At 35.5% G+C, this 22,778-nt stretch overlaps 2 protein-coding genes and 2 long non-coding RNA genes across 8 annotated transcripts; 1 reads left to right on the top strand and 3 right to left on the bottom strand.

The window, feature by feature from the left end:
- Positions 1 to 381: 381 nt before the first annotated feature.
- Positions 382 to 3,196, bottom strand: LOC130735964 (B3 domain-containing transcription factor VRN1-like). The gene is made up of 6 exons (XM_057587831.1): positions 3,122 to 3,196; positions 2,395 to 2,833; positions 2,182 to 2,306; positions 965 to 1,247; positions 730 to 851; positions 382 to 624 (listed from the first exon to the last, which is right to left on the bottom strand). Exons 1-6 carry the CDS (start codon positions 3,194 to 3,196, stop codon positions 382 to 384), a joined length of 1,287 nt encoding a protein of 428 aa, XP_057443814.1.
- Positions 3,197 to 8,217: 5,021 nt separating this feature from the next.
- On the bottom strand, positions 8,218 to 14,147 carry LOC130737456 (B3 domain-containing transcription factor VRN1-like). Of its 5 annotated transcripts, XM_057589219.1 has the most exons (7): positions 13,989 to 14,147; positions 13,217 to 13,682; positions 12,982 to 13,130; positions 12,626 to 12,881; positions 12,467 to 12,544; positions 9,523 to 9,678; positions 8,218 to 8,626 (listed from the first exon to the last, which is right to left on the bottom strand). In XM_057589219.1, exons 1-7 carry the CDS (start codon positions 14,073 to 14,075, stop codon positions 8,589 to 8,591), a joined length of 1,230 nt encoding a protein of 409 aa, XP_057445202.1. In that variant the 5' UTR covers positions 14,076 to 14,147; the 3' UTR covers positions 8,218 to 8,588. The 5 variants fall into 5 exon arrangements, with proteins under 5 accessions (XP_057445202.1, XP_057445204.1, XP_057445203.1 ...); XM_057589221.1 differs by lacking the exon at positions 9,523 to 9,678 and having other exon boundaries at positions 12,502 to 12,544; XM_057589220.1 differs by lacking the exon at positions 12,467 to 12,544.
- Positions 14,148 to 16,055: 1,908 nt separating this feature from the next.
- On the top strand, positions 16,056 to 17,123 carry LOC130737457 (uncharacterized). Its single transcript, XR_009018704.1, has 3 exons — positions 16,056 to 16,234; positions 16,320 to 16,433; positions 17,110 to 17,123. It is a non-coding gene; the product is annotated as an uncharacterized LOC130737457 (long non-coding RNA).
- Positions 17,124 to 17,410: 287 nt separating this feature from the next.
- LOC130737458 (uncharacterized) lies at positions 17,411 to 21,186 on the bottom strand. The gene is made up of 7 exons (XR_009018705.1): positions 20,667 to 21,186; positions 20,098 to 20,182; positions 19,743 to 19,805; positions 19,558 to 19,647; positions 19,215 to 19,361; positions 19,006 to 19,117; positions 17,411 to 17,919 (listed from the first exon to the last, which is right to left on the bottom strand). It is a non-coding gene; the product is annotated as an uncharacterized LOC130737458 (long non-coding RNA).
- Between the last annotated feature and the right edge of the window lie 1,592 nt (positions 21,187 to 22,778).

Here is a 22,778-nt window from a genome sequence, read left to right as displayed (position 1 = left end):
GGTTGCTGACTTTATGGCAAAGTTTGCCCTATCTGGTCAATGTTTTATTTGGATATCGGATGCTCCTCCGGGTATCGAAGGGATCCTACCCAATGATGTACTTTCAGCTTCTATTTGATTAATGAAATTTGGTTTATGTCAAAAAAAAAACTTAGGATCACATTAGGGGACCAAAATATAGTTAATTCTATTTTCAACTCAAATCAACGTAACCCCTCCTATTTTTTTCACAAATGACTACAAATAAACAAAGCAATAAATAAAAAAGTGAATTTTAAACACTAATAATTCCTCTAGACCATGCACAAATCAATGCCAATCAGTGTAGCTGACATGGAAAAAAGAAAGGTCAAACATGACACCATATAGTAACATACTACTCTAATTTATAGTAACTTGAAGCTCAAGGTTTTTCTCATCTATCATCTTAAAGTGACAAACATCACCAGTTTTCAAGTCACACTCCTTCACAAATTCGGGCCAGCCTAGAGAAAATCTTGCAGAGGAGAAATGTTCATAGTAAAGAAGTTTCACAGTCCATTTCTTATTCCCAACTCGCAAGGTCACACTTTTTCCATGGTCGCTTTTTGAAATAAAATTCTTCATGTACTTAATTGGTATTGCCTGCATTAACAAAATCTTAGTTAATTAATTCATGAATGGCTTATCAAAATACTCCATCAAAATATACTGGCTTGTTATATATACACAAGAATCAATGGATCATACCACCGAAGACAATATTGGAAGCTTTATGTTGATGTTGAATCCACCATCCTTTGACATATATTTGCTTTCAACTTTACTAGTTTTAGGGGATTTGAGGGATGGAGAATGCCTTTGAGGAAGCCCTTTTAGTATTGAATATTGATATTGAAGAGGAAAATGCAAAAGAAGAAACGTTAGTTCATATACCAATAAAATAAAGCTGAATACAAGAAATTATAAAAAGAAAATATTTTACCATGAAAGAGGAGAGTGCTTGTGTACTTCTCAAGAGCATAAATAACAACTTTGAGTGAAACTCTCTTATTGGATTTGTTGTCTAGAACAAAAGCACAAACATCACCCAATTTCAAATTATTGGCCCTCAAAAATTTTCTCCAACCAATTGCAAATGTGAATTGAGCAGAGGAGTTGAGCTTTAACTCAACATCCCAAGTTCTTTCCTTGTTGTCGACATAAAGGGTAACCATTTCACCTTCCATCTTGTGCAGGTGCAGTCTAGCAAAGTCGTTTGGTATGATCTGTTTAAAAACAAAATCAGTATCAGAATTCAGATTTTGTGATGAATCATTGATATTAACTGGAAAATAAATTTAATAGGACATGCATATACATACAATCACTATCTCAACAAAAAATCAATGATTATGATTTATAATTTCTCTCTAAAATAAACCACTAACAAGGTGGCTGAATTGAAGCAATTTGATATGCGCAACACAAAACCCATCATCTTGCATAATTACAAATATTTAAATTGATTTTCACTTTAAAATGCTGGTAGAAATAATTGATTATTCTAATAGTCACTAGCTAGAAATTGCTTAAAGAAATAATTTATATTTCTATACAAAACAAACAGTTAAAAAAAATGCTCAGGTTTTTTGTAAAAATAAGTGATTATTTCAAAAAATAAGTAGAGATAAATATGTTCTTGGTTCAAACACTCAAAGAAGGGATAACCCCTGGAGAGTAGAGAGATTGCACTAGAAAGAGAGAGGATAACTGAATTTCATGCGTATGAATTGATCAAATGAGCAAAAAGTCTCTTACAATTGGTAATTGTTCATTATTTATAGAGTGGGAAGTAGGCTTCCCGCACTACTACCTCTAATGAGCCTATTGGGCCTCGCTAGCCAAAACCTAACTAGTGATTGTGCGTCCGCCCCTTGGCGAGAGTCCCTCTGGGTGTAGCCCCTCTAGGGGTTCACCCAATCCAAAACATATCTATCATCATTTTTAGAATCACTACTCAAAGAATGTGAAGTAGCTAGCATCCTAAATTAATTTTGGCACCAAAAAGCTATTTGTAGAAGTTTCTCCCCATAAATTTGTAAGTCAAGTATAGAAGAATTATGATACAAAATCTACTTGTTTCCAAAGATAGACTCAATAATCAACACACAAACCAGAAAAAGAAACAATGAATCATCAAATAACATATTATTTCCTTACCAGGAGATCTCTCTCAATGTATGATTTTCGGATTGCACATATGAAAGTGTGACTATCACGATGAAAATTCTCCACTCTCTCAAAAAGAGCATGGATTCTGTTACTAAGCTCTTTGTCAGCACTTCCTGCTATGAATATTGAGTAATTAATTATCACATAAGAAAAAAACAGAGAATTACAGAAAACAGAACAAAATGAAATAAGAAAACCAACCACTATTCCCATTCTCAGCATTGGAAAAACTTGCATGTTCTTCATTTGGACATGTTTTCATCTTCTTAGAAGGTGCTGGTAATGCAGGATGTCCACTTTTACCCTTCTCACCATAATCACTTTCATGAACCTCTTCACATTCTTCTTCTTGATCAAGAGGAGTATTATTATTATCTTTGGAATTAGGGTAATCTATTTCTAACGCGCTTTTACCCAACACAATCACATTGAAGCACGAATTTCCTTCGTACCCAAACAACACAATCTGTGACACTTCCAAAGACAAGTGTTCTGCAAATTCTTTCCAACCGTTGCGAAAATAAACATCGCCGTCGCGTTTCAGCCAATAGACTTTCCATTCAGTCCCGTTTGGAAGCCTCAGAGAAACAGCAGGTGATATTTCTTGCCAGTGCCTCTTCACAAAACTTCTTGGCACTTGCTATTACACAATTAGCATGCACTTTTCAGTACTAATAACATCAAAATAAAATAAAAATAAACAATTTCTAGCAATCAATTATGAAACTCAAAAGCTTTTTCTCAAAATTTATTCTGTTTTCAGAATCAAGGATCAAATATAGAAGGGGTTTTGTAAACAAAAAGATTTGAAGAAATTTGTATAAATTAAAGAACTATAAATTTTATTGATTTCTACAAAGGCCTAAAACTCATTGATAAAAAAGTTCCATTCAAATAAAGGAAAAATGAATTGCAAGTAGTTTGTTACCAGTTCTCCATCTCTAAGGCTTCTTTCAAGAATAACCTTGAAAAAGTGAATGTTATTTTGAGAATGACTCATCATTTTTGTTGTAAAATATGTAAGGGTTGTTTTTCAGTGATAGAAGAAAGACCAGATGAAATGAAGACAAAAACTCAATCATTTGGAATACTATTGATCAATTATATAGAGATGCGGATTATAAGTTTTTAACCCTAAAGTGAATAGCTAAAGGTCATTGAGGATTCTGAGGCAATGATATAAATTGAGATTCATTGTACCAAAAGAATACGAGACGCCCTCCATATTATCAAAAAAAAAAAAAAAGAATACGAGACGTTTTCTCAATCTCATTTACTATGGCTCTGACCAGGCATTACGAAATCTGTGTATAATATCTTTTTTTTTATCCGAAATCAAATTTAAATGGCTCATGGCTGTTTATTTTGTTATTTTTCATAGTACTTTTTTATCAGCATATATTCGAATTAAAACTTAAATAGCAATGTATCCTAAATTACCCGTACTAGTCACGATATCAAATTTAAACCCAAGTAGTTTGTTACCAGTACTAGTCACGATATCAAATTTATTTCCTTTTATTATACCTATCCTTAATTTATCTCTTTTCAATTATCAATAAAAATAGTATGAATATTATATTTCCTCTTTTTTTCTCTCACTTATTCCTAGATTTATGCAATCAATAATTTTCTATTCGTAAATAATCTCTCTCAACATATATTTGTGTGTAAAGTATTCAATCAATAGTCAATATGTACAAAAAAAAAATATTCAATGAATAAAAAAAAATCCTCATTATTATCTTGAGTGTAAAAATAATGTGTTTGGTAATGTGTTCAAAGAAAGCTTAGAGTTAGCTCAAGTGGTAAGAGTTAGAAATATAAGGGTCGGGTGAGATACATGGTGAAGGGTCCATGGTTCAAACCCTAATGAGAGACGAATTTACTAACATTACTAACAACTAACATTTACCTATAAAAAATAATGAATGATTGGAGAGCATTAACTGCAAGCAAAAGATGCACCACAATGTCATCTTGGATATATAACCTTCAAAAGATGCTTTGGAAGGAGTATCATCGCGTTCTTCTTCAAGAGGAGATGATTTGGAGGTAGAAGTCTCGTTGCATGTGGGTTAAACATGGGGACAATAACACCTGATTCTTCCATACGACGACCAGGATCAGAAGGAAGTGGAATACTGTTGAGGATAGTGATGTGGTAACCGATCGTGATAGGCTTAAGAGTATGTTAGTGTTTTTTAATACTCTCTACACCACTTTAGGGGATTATTAGTGATTTCTTTGTTAGAGGAGCTTTCCCTCGCCTCCAGTCGTGTGATTTGGAGAGTATCTAACCGTTGTTTCACGAGAAAAAATTTAAGAATGGGAGTGCAACATCCCGATCTAACAACTGGCCTCACGATAACAACACGAGTCTTTCGAGCACGTTTTATCCTCGACTATGTGCTTCTCTGAAAAAATTTTCATAAGGTCACTCATACCAACATATCTCGAAGGCAAACACACTTAACCTTGGAGTTTTTATGAGTTGGGATCCTGTAAAAAAGATGTATCTTGTTGTCATGAGTAATATCAATCAAATTTTTCCCTCCTTAAATGTATAGTCTCATACCTATAGAGTGTCAGAATACCTCTTGTTCAGGTGCGAGACCGGTTCATGCATGTGTCCCTACACCTAGAAGTCCGCAAGGAGACGCTCCTTGTTTGTGTCTCATCGCACCGACAATCTTTCCACGCCCTCATCGGCCCCGAGTGTCACAAGGGGCTCTAAAGTTTCCAAGACCGGATGACCTTCAGTATCTTTTCTTTTAGAAGCACCAGGCAGCTGTGGGACAATAAGGAAACCTTTGACTTCATTTTGAATAATACACAACAATGTCTATCTTCTTGGAAGGTGAATAACTTGAGCCTTTGCTGGTAGAGTTATTATCACGCAGTCCGTTGTGTCTTCCCTCCTAACCTATTTTCATGCAAACCATGTTCCTCTCTAAATACATTTGTATTAGGTTTGAGGGGCTCTAGAAACGATTCATCTAAGGTGCTGAGGATGATAACAATTTCCTTAATCGTGTGTCATGGGAGAGGGTATTCTCTCCTAAGAGCAAATGGGTTCTTGGGTTTGAGCACTTGCATGAGTTCAATTAGTGTCTTTTTATGAAGCTTAATTGGGGTTTGATTAAGATTAAGGATGCTCTTTGGGTCCAAGTTGTTCGCAGTAATTATGGGTGTGGACATATGATAATGATGTTCTTCCTCTAGTGCAGCGTTGAAACTTAGAGTCATGTATCTGGAACGGGTTCAAAAGACCTAGGATTATTTTACGAAGGGCTTGAGGTGGAAAAGGTTGGAAGTGGTCACACCTTGCGGTTTTTGAAGGATCGCTGACTTGGTTCTGCTATAGTGTTTGATCAGGTACAACTCCCGACAGTGGTCGGTGACCATGTCATTGTTGATTACCGTGAGAGTGATAAAGCTTGGCGTGCGGCGTCATGAGTTCGAGGATTATCTCCCTGATGTGGTGCTTCAAGAGTTCATGTCGTTTAGTTTACCTTACTCAGATATGGTCACTGGTGTACCTGTTTGGGAGTGTGCGACGAGTAGCTAGTACTCTACAAGCTCTACATATGATCTTCTTATGGACCAAGGTGCTCTCCCTCCTTCTGATCCAACTTGGAAGCTCGTTTGGCATTGGAAAGGAGCCCAACGTATCAATATGTTTCATTGGAAGCTCTTGAATGGAGGTTTGCTGACGAACAAGAAGCACCTACTCTACCTCTTTACTGATTCAAATCTGCGCCCACTTTGTGGTATTTGAAATGAATCCATGTTACAACCCTACGTGACTTCACGGTGATCTCCCTAACTTGGATGTTCGTAGTGAATGAGTGACTGGATCCAACGTTTTACTCCTTGGATTTGCACTAGTAGGTGGTACATTTTATGCATTACTCTCCTATGAGACATCCATCATGCCTTTTCCCCCATTTTGAAGTGTGTTTCCATGTTGTACCGAGAGAAGCTAATTCAGTAGTTGATTGCTTGGCTAAGAATTCTCATGTGTTTAGTTTTGGTCTTCATGTTTTAGATTCTCCTACAGTGGAATGTTGTAGTCTCTTCTTGTTGCAAGATCTCTGAATTATAGTGTCGGAGCCTTGCCCCTCCATCTTATAAAAAAAATATAAAATCCTCAATTACAAAATTCTATATTTATATTCATCAATATATATAAGAAACATATTTATATGAATTAAAAAATAAATAAAATATTATACATTGTTTTGTTAAGTTCAAAAGTCCAATCACATCTTTTATCATGTTTTGTACGATAAATTTTTAAGGGCATAAGTGGAATACTAAAATTTTCATATTTCAGGAACACTTTGACTTATCATCTATGCCTATGATGTGTTGTTCAAGTCTAAATAGCTTATACGACATTTCAAAATCGTGTAACAAGGGAAAATCGTCTAAAGAGTGAGTGCCATATTTGAATCACAAAAAATGATCTCAGACAAACTTGGAGAAGAAGTTAGAAGAGAAGAAGAGCACATGATTTGACAAAGCTCAATGGCCAAAGCTCAAGTACAACGTTTTCACCATTAAGTTGCCAATTTTTCTCCTCAACGAATAGAAGCAAATACCAATGCTACCTACCAACTGACATACTACTTCTTTTGGGAAAAAATGTCTTCACCAAACAATGTCATGCATTTAATGCACTTGACACAAGTACACTAAAGCACCATTTGATCAAACGACTAGAACCTTTGTGAAGAACAAGCTTCAACGGCTACAATCAATGAGTATATAAGGAAGACTTGAAGTTTTTAAGAGCTAACGACCAAATCTCTATTGAATCAATTTCAAGGATCAAAGACAGCAAGAAGCAAAATTTCAAGTCAACTCTAAGAGTCAAATCATTTTGATATCGTCTGCTTCAAAGAGAGAATTATACCCAAGAGTCAAATCCCCTTATCCAACTCTCTTTAAATCTAGAACTCAAAGTACTTCATAGAGCCAAACATTATTCAATACTTTGTAGTTCCTGTGCTAAGAAATTTCTATGATTCCTCTTGTGAGAAGATAACCTGGTAGAGGAAAATGATCTTGCAAAAGATTATTTAAGAAGAAGTCCTACATATTGTGTTAGAAGAAGTCCTACTAATACTTGTAAGGAGAAGTCCTAAAAATACTTGTAAAAGCCTGAAGAGGCAGTGGATAAAGAATAATTCTCAATGCCTGAAGAGGCAATGTCAAAAGAATACTTGGTGTGCCTTGAGAGGGAGAGGTGAAAGAATACTCAACAATGTCTGATGAGGCATGAACAAGAATACTTGTATGGAGAAGTCCTTGATACTTCTGCTTAGTGAAATCTTGGTTAAGTCAAGGACTGGACGTAGCCCTATCGTTTGTGGGTGCACAATGATATATTGATGTGTCCTGATCGTTTACTATTTTATACTTATATCTGTTGCACCAAACGATTACGAAAACGATTTATAAACTTATAATCGTTTGAAAACTCAAGTTTTATAGGAACACAATTCAAACCCCCTTTCTTGTGTTACTCTATTACATTTCATATTTTTGATAAAATGTTCGATGCACCTGTCACTGTCACGGTTAAAAATCACCCCTATTCAATGTTTGACTGCAAAAATAACACAATGATCCGACTAACAAAATTCACTTGGATACTAATTAAGAAATATTAATTATTCCCTGAGAAGTCTAACATTTCATTCACCAGTAACTTTTCAAAGTCACATGTGATACTTTTCCGGTTGGTTGCTCCTTTTAAATACGTACCAATTGTTTACAATTTACACCAAAGAAGCTTGTATTTGAGTAAGAATTTATCAAGGTTATAGAAAAATAAACAAGAGATGGGGCAGAGTGCAGGCAGAACAGAATCGAAAATTTCATTCTACAAAGCAGAAAAATTTCATTCTACCAATTGTTTACAATTTACACCAAAGAAGCTTGTATTTGAGTAAGAATTTATCAAGGTTATAGAAAAATAAACAAGAGATGGGGCAGAGTGCAGGCAGAACAGAATCGAAAATTTCATTCTACAAAGCAGAAAAATTTCATTCATACAGGACTATATAACTGAGTATTTATCAATGTAGACATAATACAGCAAAGGTTAGTTTAATGTTTTTGTCCATTGTATTTAGAAGCAGTGGTACATTTTGTATGGTACTAACAGCTTCAAATATCAGTGACCTCTGAAAATGTGAACATCAAGCACCGGATCTTCCTTATTGATGAGCTCAAACACACAAGCATCTCCAACTACCAATTTACTTTTTCCAGCAAATTCGACCCAACCTTTGGACAACTTGCCTGAACCTTTTTTTGGATAACAGATCAACTTCACAGGCCACAATTTCTTTTCGTACTGTAACATTATGGTCTGCTGCATGTCATTGAAGTACTCTCTGATGAAGGGATTTGGTACACGCTGCATCAAATCATATTTTTTATCACCACAAGATCAGAGCCTAACAGCTAATCATAGTAGATAACAATAACTTTCAGGTTTGCTGCTAGCATGGTACAAAATTAAATTTCTATAAAGATATATGTAATTTTTTATGGGAATTAGGAGACTGATGAGTATTAAGGTGTCTTTGGATGATGGATATCCGTTTGTAGTGATGCAAACATACATTAGCACCAGTGGTAGAACTAGAAGTTTTATGAAGCCTAGGCAAATTTTATGATTAAGTCCCTAAACTGTCTTTCCTTATAAATTTGTCTTTTCTCTATTTTTTTTTGGGTCAAAAAAACCTACCTAGTCCAAAGAAATTTTCATTTTTTTTTCTTTGAGCCAGGGCATTGGACCTACCAAGCCCTGTGGTAGGTCCGCCCTTGATTAGCACCCAATTCAAGACAAAAAATGAAAAAAAAAACTCTTTTCATGGGATGGGATGAGATAAAAGTCTTAGGCTACGTTTGTTTTTCTGTTTGACCCATTAAATGTGCTTTTGGTTTGCATGTAACAGTGTGCCATCATGTTTGGGTAATTTGAACCCACTTTCACCTTAACCCACTTTTGCCTCAAACCCCACATTCAGCCAACTTGACACAACCCTCACTTCTACTTTCAGTTGGTACCTGGTACCGTTGAGGCATTAATTGAACACAACTCTCACTATATTATTTTATCCAAACATAAATCACATTACACTCAACTTACTTTGGCTCAAATTCTTTTTTGCAAACCTACATTCACTCAAACTCTATTTTGCAAATTGAAATCCAAACACACACTTAATATTGCATTCAACCAGTATCCAAACACAAACACAAAATACGACACACCTAGCTATTTGATTAGCTGCTTGATAAACTTACCGGTCGGTCTGTAATCCCACTCCATATCTGGCGCTAAATTGACTATGAAAAAAGGGTTGTTTGAGTTGAATTTGTTAGCTTCTTCCAGAGCAGCATTTGTCAAGGGGCGGAGGCGGGGGCTAATTAGCTTTGAAGCTCTTTTAGTTGTCTCCCCACCTGTGGTATATATGTTAATTAGCTTAAGGATGCATTATGTACAATTTTGAAAAATCTATAGTTGCATTTTCAGTTGAATGAACTTAACCATGAGTAATGTTACTCACACACCTCTCTTTTGAGGTGTGTGAGGTGGAATGATGAGAGAGATAGGAAGAAAAGAAAAAGTAAGGGAGAGAAAGTATGAGATGTGATAGATGGTAAATTGATGAGTACTTGGAGTCAGTTAGTTAGTTAAGGGTTAGCCCATAGAGTTAGTTAGTTAGTTAAGGCTTAGTCTATAAATAAGGGAGTGTGAAGAGGGTTTAGTATCTTTGGGGATCATTTGGGAATTGGGAATTAGGAGAGTGATGAGTCACTCGAATACTCATCTGTTTCTTGTACATTTTTCTGTTGAATAATATCAGGGTTTCATCAATTGGTATCAGAGCTCCGATCTTGGAGCTGTGGTAGCCAGAAAAGAGCAGAATGGAGAAGAAGATTCCAGAGTTTGATGGAAGAGAGGCTTATGGATGGCTCATCATGGTGGAGCAACACTGTGAAGACAAGGGAGTATCCGAAGAGGAGAAATTCTCAGAGGCAGAGAAGGCTTTGACAGGTGAAGCTTTCATGTGGTGGTTTTGCTGGAGAAGACGCAATCAGAAGGCAACATGGTGGGAATTTGTGGAGGCTCTGTTGAGGAAATTCGAACCAGAATTGGAACCGTACATGCCAGAACCAGTCCAAGATTCAGAGGAGGAAGAAACAACTGATTCGGTGGAAGCTAAACCCTGATGAAACCCTGATATTATTCAACAGAAAAATGTACAAGAAACAGATGAGTATTCGAGAGACTCATCACTCTCCTAATTCCCAATTCCCAAATGATCCCCAAAGATACTAAACCCTCTTCACACTCCCTTATTTATAGACTAAGCCTTAACTAACTAACTAACTCTATGGGCTAACCCTTAACTAACTAACTGACTCCAAGTACTCATCAATACTCCCCCCTAAACATCCACCTTGTCCTCAAGGTGGGGTAAAAAAACAAGCTCCTTGAAACAAAAACATAGAAAAGTAAACAGAGCAAAAAACATGCAAAATTGGGCCAAAGTTGCATTCATAGGCCCACTCGCATTCCTTGGCCAGGTTGTTATTTTTTTTTTTTTGTGTCACTTCCTGTCAGGCTCAAACTCTTTCAATGAATGGATTGGGCTTGGCCCATTCGGATTGGAGAGGGGTTCAACTGGAGCCTTCTCACTCGGGCCCACTTCCCTCACGTGCCAAGCTTGAACCTCGCAAGGAGTCAGCGGCAGATACCCAAACCCGTATCTTCCCCACTTCAGTTTTCTTTCTTCCATCGCCGTAACTGCAAGGTCCGGTGGCTTCGCCGGCGGCCGTAAGGCGGGTTCCGGCGTGCACATGAGCGAGCTTCCCTTCCTTTTCGCCACGCGAACTCCGAACTCGAAGCTACAGCCTCTCCACCCCGCTGTCTCAACCGAATCTGGAGGCTTGGCTGGAGGACGCATGGCCAGGGAGTCGGATCTGCAAGGATCGCCGGAAATGAAGCGTGAACCACCACCGCTGCGGTCTGGCGATTCAGTCTCCAGTCGATTGGAAACCATCGACGAGCATGAAACCGAGGTCTGTTTGGAGACCCCCGTCCAACCAAGGAACGTTTTCGGTGGTCGATTGGCGGTTACTGGCGTGCGAAGACATGAATCCGGCGGTTTCCGCGGCGGCCGTCTCTCCCAATCGAACCCTAAATCACTGATTTGGGGCAAAATGATTGGTTGCACCTTCTTCCTCCCATGAACGTTGCAAATCTGCAATTTCTCCATTGAAGAACCTTCCTGTAACCGCTTGATTTTGATTTCCCCTTCGGCGTCGATCTTCTCCCCTTTCGCCGTCAACAAGCAACCACTGGAACCGACCACGACGTCGGATTTACACCGTGACGCCACCACTGTTCGCTCCGCCGCCGCTGCAAAATCCGAGTCTTCTTGCGACGCTTCCGTTTCAGAATTCTCCTGCGAATGTGGCATGATCTCTGATTTCGCCAACCCTGAATTGGCCTCAGGTTTAGCTTCCACCGAATCAGTTGTTTCTTCCTCCTCTGAATCTTGGACTGGTTCTGGCATGTACGGTTCCAATTCTGGTTCGAATTTCCTCAACAGAGCCTCCACAAATTCCCACCATGTTGCCTTCTGATTGCGTCTTCTCCAGCAAAACCACCACATGAAAGCTTCACCTGTCAAAGCCTTCTCTGCCTCTGAGAATTTCTCCTCTTCGGATACTCCCTTGTCTTCACAGTGTTGCTCCACCATGATGAGCCATCCATAAGCCTCTCTTCCATCAAACTCTGGAATCTTCTTCTCCATTCTGCTCTTTTCTAGCTACCACAGCTCCAAGATCGGAGCTCTGATACCAATTGATGAAACCCTGATATTATTCAACAGAAAAATGTACAAGAAACAGATGAGTATTCGAGAGACTCATCACTCTCCTAATTCCCAATTCCCAAATGATCCCCAAAGATACTAAACCCTCTTCACACTCCCTTATTTATAGACTAAGCCTTAACTAACTAACTAACTCTATGGGCTAACCCTTAACTAACTAACTGACTCCAAGTACTCATCATAAGAGGAGAGAGATAGAAACAAAAAGAGGTGGAAATGAAGTGTTTTAAAAATGAGGTGTGTATATATCATTACTCCTTAACCATTTCATAGGGACGAGTAATAAGATAATAATTAACTACCACTTGCTCAGTGGCAAAACAACATTGATATTTAAGATTTACATTTGGTGGTAAGAACATTTTGAATTTCAGTATACCGGAATCTCCCATAGTTGATACGATTGACTCTATCTCCTTGAACTGATTCCAAGGAAGAAAATTAGAACCAATACTATGCAGATCAAATGGAATAAAACTCAAACAAAAACAAACTTGGATTACCTGGTGATTGAGACGGCGAATGCAGTTTTTCCGCAAGTGGAAAGATCAATACTTTCAATGAATGGGGTACACTCTTGTTTAGCTCAAAAAGACATACATCTCCCACCTTCAAATTATTAACTGATGCGAATTTCTTCCACCCAGCATTGAATTTACCGAGGTTAAAACTAACAGACCAAGTTCTCCCATCCAAGACTTGCAGGAGGACATCCGTTGCATTCTTCAAATATTTTTTTGCAAATAATGATGAGATATGCTGGATTTTTTTTATACAAGTCAGAAAACCTAACAAGTTATACTTCTGCACTATACAAAGCTATCTTAATGGATAAAAATTAGGTTGAACAAAATCTCACCAAGGAATATCCATCAACATAGGCAGGTTTCATGACAGTCATGAAGGAGGGAATTTTAGATTGGAAAGTTCTGGCTCTGTTCAAAGCTTCAGTGATTTTGGAAGTTAAGTCCTCCCTTTCAAGGCATTCAGTATTTCCACTGACATCATCTGAAATGTTGAACAGAATGGTTATTTTACAAAAATATGGCCTCACAATCTCAAAATGATCTATGAAATGAAAAGGATAATCCAACCTTCAATTTTGACTTGTTTAGGCAAGTTGTGCAATTCAGGCCTTTCTCCAACATCTTCACTTGTACTGGTTCTCAATTTCTTGCGTGGTTTAGGACACGACATTGGTGATTTCAGTTTAGTCTTCTTGCAAGGAGGTATCTTATCCAATATCTCAACAGAGTCATCATCAATCTGATCAGGGTTGTGCTCTTCATCTTGATTCTCATGTGAAGGATATCTTATTTCAAGGGTGCTCTTATCAAATATATGTACCCCAAAATGAGAAGAATCCTTGTATTCAAACAACACCATGTGTCCGTGATCGAGGGAGTAATATTTCGCAAAATCTTTCCAACCATTTTGAAACCAAACATCCCCATCAGTTTTACTATGACATATTTGCCATTCAGTTCCATCTGGAGGCTTGAGAAACATTGGGTTTGACATATCACCACCATATCTCTTAGTGAAATTGTTTGGAATCCTCTGCACCAAACTTTCCATGAGCATGCATATTGCATAGCAAAATTCACCAGCACAACAGAAACATGTTTTTAATTTATTAACCAATGATGCTAATGATTTCCTAGTTTCTAATCTGTAGTGTGTGGCATCAGTTTCTAACTACTAAAAAATACAAAATAATTTAGAAATTCTAACAAGGCAAGCAGTTCTAGTCCATCACATTTTAATTAGGTGTAGTAGATCAACATTTTTAAGTAAAATGACCAAAGAAAAAAAAGAAAAAGAGTCAGAAAGAACTAAAGAGGAGATGAAGAAAAGAATGCTTACAAGCTCTCCAGCTTCAATACTTGTCGTTGTGATGATCTTAAAGAAAAGGATTGGAGAGTGATTATTTGGCATGTTGCGAGTCGTCATGGATGCTGGAACTATAGAAAAGCTCTCTCTCCCTCTCTATGTCCCACGGTTTCAGATAGTGATGGTAACCAAGAAAGTGAGGAAGCTATTGCTTTCACTTTAATTGGTTGATTCATTGGCTACAGTGGAGGATGTTGGCATGAGCTGTCAAATTAGGCATAATTATAGATTTGTAGAATCTATAAAAAACAATATTTTTTCTTATCTTTGAATGCATAACAAATATTAAATCTGAACATAAATTTAGTTAAAAAAAAATAATAATAAGTGATGAGCATGATTTTGTATCAAAATAAACTTCTCATCTCTTTAATTATAGTAATTTAAGATAAAATCTTTTATATTGACCATAAATTCTTAATTCTTTTTAAATATTAATAATAGATGAGCATGATTTTGTATCAAAAAAAACTTCTCATCTCTTTAATTATAGTAATTTAAGATAAAATATTTTATATTGGCCATGAGTTCTTAATTTTATTTTGATATAGATAATAGATGAGCATGATTTTGTATCAAAATAAACTTCTCATCTCTTTAATTGTAGTAATTTAAGATAAAATCTTTTAAATTTGACCATGAGTTCTTAATTTTTTTTATTATGATGCTATAAATTGTGTACATATAATTTATTTAGGAAGTTTTTTTTTTTCTAGAAGGTTTTTCCACATGTCACCCTCATATGATTTTAATAAAAAATATACAAATTTTGTTTTTAATATTAAATCTGCATTAAAAAAATAAATATTTTTTCTTATCTTTGAATACATAACAAATATTAAATCTGAACATAAATTTGGTTTAGAAAAATAATAATAATAAGTGATGAGCATAATTTTGTATCAAAATAAACGTCTCATCTCTTTAATTATAGTAATTTAAGATAAAATCTTTTATATTGACCATGAGTTCTTAATTTTTTTAAATATTGATAATAAATGAGCATGATTTTGTATTAAAATAAACTTCTCATCTCTTTAATTAGAGTAAGTTAAGATAAAATCTTTTATATTAACTGTGAGTTCTTAATTTTTTTTAGATGTAGATAATAGGTGAGCATGATTTTGTATCAAAATAAACTTCTCATATTTTTTCAAATTCCCATTCCCATTTCCCATTTATCAGGTTCCAGACCAGAAGAGAACAACTTCAGTTTGGCGTGGTTCCAATTTTGCTGAAATGGCTGCATTCTTAGCTAGGAAATCACTTCAAGCTCTTCGTACCCGTCAGCTGGCTGTGGCTGGTCAAGGACTGCAGAGCTCCCAGAATTATGGCATGCGATTAAGTGCACACTCCTACGCAGGGCCGGCCCTGGGCCTGTGCAAGCAGGCCCACAGCCCAGGGCCTCCAAAAAGAGGGGCCCAAAAAAAAATTCCCAAAGGCTACGGTTTCTAAGCTGTTGCCTAAAATCTTTAGACAACAGTTTAGAAACCGTAGCTTTTTATGAGATCTGGGTTCTACCACACTAAGAGGGAACCGTTGCCTTTTCAGACTTCTGGCCACAGTTTTTTGACTGGGGCACCGCGCCCGTGGCCTTTTCTCCAAAAACTACCCCACTTTGCTAAATAATTTTTTTCCCACCCCTTTTTGCTAAATAAATATTTTTTTTACATTATTCAGAAGAAAAAAAATCTTAAGCTTTCCAAAAAAAAAAAGTAGTTGCATTTAAGATCTGTTCTGTACTTCTCTATTGAAGGTGTTCACAATTAATAAGAGAGAATTGCAGATACAAGTAACTTGATATTTGTTGGTCATATTTAAGAGCTTAATTAGCATTGGAACGTGAAGGTTTCCTTGAGAACTTCTACCTAATTCACTAGATAAGTGAATATGACGTTTTGTTTATGTTAGTCACATTTTTTAAGTTGTTGATGATATTTACAATTTAAATAGATAATGTTCTTTAAAAAAAATACTGTTAGGGGTCTATTTTTATTATTTGCCCAGGGCCTCCAAAATGTCGGGACCTGCCCTGCTCCTACGCTACCAAACATTGGTTCTCTAACTATAAAGATGACGAAGAAAGGGAGAAACTTGCAAGGGAAATTTCAAAGGATTGGAGTTCTGTGTTTGAACGTAGCATCAACACACTTTTTCTCACTGAACTAGTTCGAGGTCTAATGCTGACTCTGAAATACTTCTTTGAACAAAAAGTTACTGTAAGTGTCATCTAAAACTATTTGTCTGGCCAAGATTATTGCAGCTTTTTGTTAAATGCATGACCTCTTTAATGCAGATCATTAGATCAATTATCCATTTGAGAAAGGCCCTTTGAGCCCTCGTTTCCGCGGTGAACATGCACTCCGACGGTATCCAACAGGAGAGGAACGTTGCATTGCTTGCAAACTTTGTGAAGCTGTAAGGCTTTGAAGGTTTATCCAGTATTGTCTGTTTAATGCATACTAGCAATGACATATTTTTGCATATGACAACTGTATGTAGATGTTGCAAAATGTGGTTTCTAGTTGGTTAATGTAGACATAAATGTGCAGCCGCTGTTTTTGAATTCTAATAACACATTGCACAAGTGTAAGACACAAAGATTTGATAGGTTTACAAATCTGTGGCATATCATTCGTTGAACCAGGTATAGGAAAATGGACTTGCAACACTCACTAATAAAAAGAGATCTGTCCATTTTAGCCATCCGATATAGAACTGTCATTGCCTTAAAGGCTGTAATGGGTATATGTTGAATTCTTTTCTTTATAAAAAATACACTCAAGTGCCATGTAGCTGTAGGACAAACAAACAGCTAGCAGCCTAGTAGAGAGTAAGGGATAAACAGAGCTAGTAGGAGAATTCCTGGAATTTTGATAGCTACTCACTCTCAAAACATAGGCTGTTGGCAGTTCCTAAATTGTGAAATCTTGCCAGTGCAAAAAAGTATTACTTGATAAGCAAGTGATCCTAATTTTATATTAGATCTCTCATTTTCCAGAAATCTGAAAGTACCAGCTAACCCCAAATAAATGCTAGAATCTTAATAAGTAATAACTATTTTTAATTTGTCTAAATAATGCTCCATTATCAGATATGTCCTGCTCGGTGATGGGAAACTGAAATTGCTGAGAACCTGAGATCTGAAAGCCTTTATCGCTGATAATTCCCATTGATTTTTGCTTGTTCCGGCTTATCACTACAAAAAAAACGTTATTTAGTGGGGGCACTTAACGGGGGTTTTCAACCCCCGCGAGTTACTTAGCGGGGGTTTTGAAAAATCCCGAAGTTACACTCCCCACAAATTATTAACGGGGGTTTTTAGCAAACCCTGGTACCTGCATATGAATTTAGCGGGGGTTTTTAGCGGATGTTTTAAACCTCCCTTATCCATAAGCTTTTTTTAACGGGAGTTTTCAACCTCCCTTAATTGCAAGAGATTATTTACAGCTTTAAACCTCCCTTAAACCTTCCTTGACTACTAGAGTTTATTCTAGGGACATTTTTAACCTCATTAATTGTTGAGTTTACTTATTAACCATAAGATAAGCTAAAGAAGAAATAGGATAATAGAATAATATCATAAGCTAATTGTCTATATAAGCTTATCAAGACACTTCTAAAATTAATGAACATAATAATAACTGCAGTTTCACAGAACACATGAACAACAACAGAGCAATTCAAAACAAGGTGAAGTTTTATGGACCTCAGCCAATTATATCATGTTTCCAACCGTATATATCAGTACATGTTGACATAAAAAATATATATAAGCCACATGGTGGGAAAGATGATAAGAATATGTGAACATTTTGCTGCTGATACTTACAGGCTTACCAAGTCTGACAAAAGACTAATCTGATTGCTTATGAGACCTTTCAAACCTTGACTGCCCAGATCTCTGAAATAAAAATTGGAATAAGATAAACTCAAAACTTCAGGGGAGGAAAATAAAATAAATTAACCAGAAAATAACTGAAGACAATATGCATTTGTGGAACAGCAGCTGAACCCATAATCCACGACCTACCCAAGCTTTCCAAGGGAAATAGTGTCGATAAATTATTTAACTCTAAGTCCTTCTTAAAGATTTGATATAAATTATAATCCAAAGAGTACTTATTGTAGCCAAATGGGCTCTATGTCCTACAGACAACAGCTATATAAACTTAGGCCATTTGGATCTGATCTATATCTGCCAGGTGATTATTTGAACAATTCTAAGCAGTAAACAGAAGCATTCAGAACAAGTAAAGGATTTGTAAGTGGCCAGTGTCTTTGATTCTTCTAGGTTATAACAATCCCTAAGAGCATATAAGTATGCAGGAGCAACTATATACAGTAGAAGATCAAACCCAAGTGCTCATGACTTTTACAATCTGAAAGAAAAAGGTTAAGTATAATGCCCCAATCCAAAATAGCCAGTTATATAGATTAATGAAGGCATTGAATAGTGTAAATAATATTAATGAAGCAATCATCAAGGTACTCCCCAGGACTAGTTAGCCTCATTCAATCTTATCATATCTAAGAAGCTAATGCATTAAGACAAGGATCAGAAGCATTTTTGAACAATTCCTTGCTTTAGCCATACCAATCCAATAGTTCACAAAAATAATCAACATCATGTTTATAAAACGAAAATGGTCCAGTTTACATCATGCACTACCTAAACACACATCAGCTGACCAAATCATGAAACCATAGGTAGGTCATAATCTTACTCAAATACTACCTAAACTTATAAGCACTTAATTAAGTTGTTTATCGAAACGCACACATAGTCTTGAACAATGAAAAGCACTTACAAATGTGACATTGCGACTCATAAGCTAAAGCTATTAAAAAAATAAGCCCAGCAAAAATATTTCAAAACATTTTCTTGAAGTACTAAGTTTAAATTGTTCCATTCACTCACTTTCAAGGAAAAAGAAAAAAGCAGTCAGATATCAGCAAAAGAACAAAACTCATAGCAATGAATTATGACCTTCAAACTCGGAAAGTCTATGGACAGCTCTTTCGTGTAAATCGAGCTGTTTCTGACCCGAGTCAAGGGTGGAGGATTCTTTCACCAAATTCTCACATGCTAGGAAAAGTGCCTAAGAGAATTATCAAAATAAGTGAAAGTGAACTTGAAAAACAAAGAGAAACATAGAACTTAACCAATAGAAAGAAATCTGCATTACTTATACTGACCTGAAGATAGTGTTGAGAACGGATGTTAAGAGCTTTGGGCATATAGAAACGTGAGTTGAATGGTAAACACACACTAGGTAAAAGATTCTGAGCCTCTTCACTATTAAGTGTTTCTACTCTGCAGTTAGGGAGGCAAGTCTTGACATTCTAGTCACATAAAGACAGATTATAAGTAAGAAACCAAGTTCAATTACCAATATTTCTGGTATAACCCTGAAGGCTAGTGGTATGTAACATAAACTAATAATAAAACTGCATCCCCTAGTTGCATAACTGGTATATACCATTGTTAATAAGAAGACACAAACTAATAATAAGAAAGCATGAACTAAATTAGCTCAACCTTGTTCCATAATTCAACTCTTATGACAGAGAAAAAAAGATCTAAAGGATTGAATCCAACAAAATCAGCTCAACCTTGAATACTCTTAACCTGCATGCAAACCCCAGTGAAGAGAAACATTTGAAATCAACAGTGAAGAGAAAACAAGGATATGAAGAGAGGTGAAGAATGCAAAAACTTACAACCTCATAGGTTGATTTGGAAATGTGTCTTTCCACTACTTGTCACACCGTAGGCAAACACAGTTCCTACAATTATTATCATGTTAGCTTCCAAACTCAGTTAACTCCATCAGTCACTTTAAAACTAACCATTAAGCGGCAATAAATTAACCATGTACATGTGGTGTGACAAAGTAATCGAACTAAAACATTAAAGCATCTCAAACATCAATGGAGAAAGACTCATCAGTTAGCATCGAAATAAGAGAACGCCATGTTAAAAACCAAATAAATTTAAAGAAACTTAAATTAGAAACAAAATAAGAGAACCCTAAACCGACAAACCTTAATAATGGACTAGTTCAACACCAAAACTTACCTTAAAAACTCTGGGTAAAGGTGAGGTTGAAGAATCCTCATTTAGACCACCTCCAAGCTCTGTTTCTGGCTTCATTTGCCAATACCTAAGGTACTTACAAAATGTAACTAATTAGAAGAAAACCATAAAAAATGATGGTTATAAGTTATAACCCTGAAGGCTAGTGGTATGTAACATAAACTAATAATAAAACTGCATCCCCTAGTTGCAAAACTGGTATATACCATTGTTAATAAGAAGACACAAACTAATAATAAGAAAGCATGAACTAAATCAGCTCAAACTAGTTCTACCTTCACCACTTAAGAGGACAATCCCAATGGCCATCAGCAGAGGATGAAGAGTTTGCAGTTAAAATACACAAGAAAAATGAGGCAAACAATTTCACTCCACATATTTACGAACAATGGAAAATCTAAATCATCCAATACAATGTTATCAAACAAGAGAGGTTCCCATCAACTTCAAAGTAAGGACTCTTCCAGTATTCAAATAACTACTACAAAAAGAGGTTGCATGGGGCACAAGTAAATCAATTAGAGCAATGAAGCATGAAATTGTACACTCACACACATTTAGATCGAGAGTACCATGTCTACACTGACTGATTTTCCATCCTGAGCCAAAATCTTAGTGCAATCTTACAAAACAAAAAGTTAGAGGAATTAGCAATGAGGATGAAGAAGAAACATTATTCAAATCAAACAAATTCAGCAGTTAAATTCACAACAATCAATAGTAAGAAGAAACAATAAGAAGCAGAGTGGGCGCAGAAATAGGAATTGAAAGGGGAATTAGGGTTTGATGGAACACTCAATCGTGCTCGTATAGTGGAATCGAGAAACGGCGAGTTCCTTCGATCTGTGGGGCCTAGATCACCGCTGCGACATAGGTTTCTAGTGGGCAACGAGGCATGTTCATCGGGGAAGGGAACAGTGTGGCCGCAGCCGCCACAAACGCCGTCGCCGCAACCGTCGGAGGAAGAAGAGTGAGGGCAAAGAGAAGGGAAGAGAGAGCGAGGGTGAGAAATATTGGAGGGAAACTGGTTCGCAAGAGTGAGAAAGAGGAATGCTTCGTGGCACTGTAAGCCTTTTTTGCGGTAGTGCAATGAAAATTTTGCGGGGGTTATTAAAACCCCCTTAACTAATAAAAATTGATGACATTTGCGGGGGTTATTAAAACCCCCGCTAAATAACCCCCACTAAATAACGCTTTTTTTGTAGTGTATTGAGTACTGATAAATAAAATGATCAGCGAATGATCTTCATGTTTGTTAAAAAATTATAGTAATTTAAGATAAAATCTTTTATTGTATACATATAATTTATTTATAGTAATTTAAGACAATTTTTTTATAGATTGACCACGATGTCAATTTTTTTATAAGAGTGCTATAAATTGTGTCAAGCACATAAGTGTGCAATACACAGTGTGAGGAAGAAAAAAAATGGGTCATACCAAAAGAGGGAGAAGAGACTTAGGTATTTATCTTCTATTGAGAAATGTTTTTCAACAGATGACCGTCTATCACCCTATTTAATTTCTTATCCTATTTAATACATGATTGTATATATTTTTTTCTCTCCTAACATGAAGAAAAAAGTTTTCTTCGTTGCTCATCTATTCCCCATTCACATGCAATGACCAAATGTTTGTTCCTTATATACCTTCTTCTTGACAATTGAGATTTTTTTTTCTTCTTTTTTCTAATGCACAATGTTTTATATATTTTTTTTTAATCAATCTTCTTCAATAATGTCTTTGATTCAAATGTTTGTTATCTCTGATCTTATACCACATGCAACGGTATAGTTAGAGTTGTTTGGTTGGTTTGTTTTTTCATCAATGTTGATTTGACGATATATGATCCTGTTTTGGGTTTATTGTCTTTCGGTTCGCTCTTTTTTCACGTATGTTATTCTTTACATATATTTTAAATCATAAAATTAATATATTCACAATTACTATTGATTAAAAATCTAAAATTAAAATGAATAATTTAAATTATTTTTAAAATATATCTAAAATTACAAGAAATAATAAATAATTCGAAATATAAAAAAAAAAAATTTAAATCACTTTTAGTTTAATTACAAGTATATTAAATGCATAAAATGCATTTTGATTTCTTTTCCAAAAAAATTCAAATCAAAGAAATATTTCCTATTATAGATACCAATAAATAATAAGAAAAAATATGTCTTATAATTGAAATTTCAATACCTAAAATTAATGAATAGACTTAATCATGTTTTTTAAATTTAATTTAAATTAACAAATCCAAAACATATTTATTTTTTTAAAATAATATTTTGATTGTAAAATATTTATGATGCGCAAATAAATATTATCATATCAAATAAAAAAATATTTTATAAAATTTTATGCATCATTAGTTTTCAAAATAAAAATTTCAGCAGCATTAATTTTTTTAATTTTATTTGTTACAAACCTATACAAATCAAAATATAATTCCTATTTTTATAACCAAAAAAATAAAATTCCTATTTTAGACCCAAAAGATTATTAACAATATTTGCATATAAGGACTCCATTAAATACGTAAAGTCAATACAATTAAAATTTATATTAATGACTACTACTTACCTATTTAATTTTTGATATAAAATTTAGGGTTAATCATCAATTTGGTCCCTGTTTTTGTATGGTTAATCATCAAA

The sequence above is a fragment of the Lotus japonicus genome, chromosome 2, assembly GCF_012489685.1.
Source record: "Lotus japonicus ecotype B-129 chromosome 2, LjGifu_v1.2".
NCBI classification, from domain to species: domain Eukaryota; kingdom Viridiplantae; phylum Streptophyta; class Magnoliopsida; order Fabales; family Fabaceae; genus Lotus; species Lotus japonicus.
Note: the sequence above shows the minus strand (reverse complement) of the source record. Positions and strands in the feature narration are given on the sequence as shown.

What these genes read in the sequence shown, in the direction of transcription:
- LOC130735964 (XM_057587831.1), bottom strand. Translation starts at nt 3,196, where the DNA reads ATGATGAGTCATTCTCAAAATAACATTCACTTTTTCAAGGTTATTCTT. An exon ending in AAGCACTCTCCTCTTTCATG is followed by an intron (nt 852 to 964) that starts GTAAAATATTTT and finishes CAATACTAAAAG; the next exon opens with GGCTTCCTCAAAGGCATTCT. An exon ending in TTCCAATATTGTCTTCGGTG is followed by an intron (nt 625 to 729) that starts GTATGATCCATT and finishes TTGTTAATGCAG; the next exon opens with GCAATACCAATTAAGTACAT.
- LOC130737456 (XM_057589219.1), bottom strand. Translation starts at nt 14,075, where the DNA reads ATGACGACTCGCAACATGCCAAATAATCACTCTCCAATCCTTTTCTTT. An exon ending in GTATTGAAGCTGGAGAGCTT is followed by an intron (nt 13,683 to 13,988) that starts GTAAGCATTCTT and finishes AGTTTGGTGCAG; the next exon opens with AGGATTCCAAACAATTTCAC. An exon ending in AAATGTTCTTACCACCAAAT is followed by an intron (nt 9,679 to 12,466) that starts GTAAATCTTAAA and finishes TATATACCACAG; the next exon opens with GTGGGGAGACAACTAAAAGA.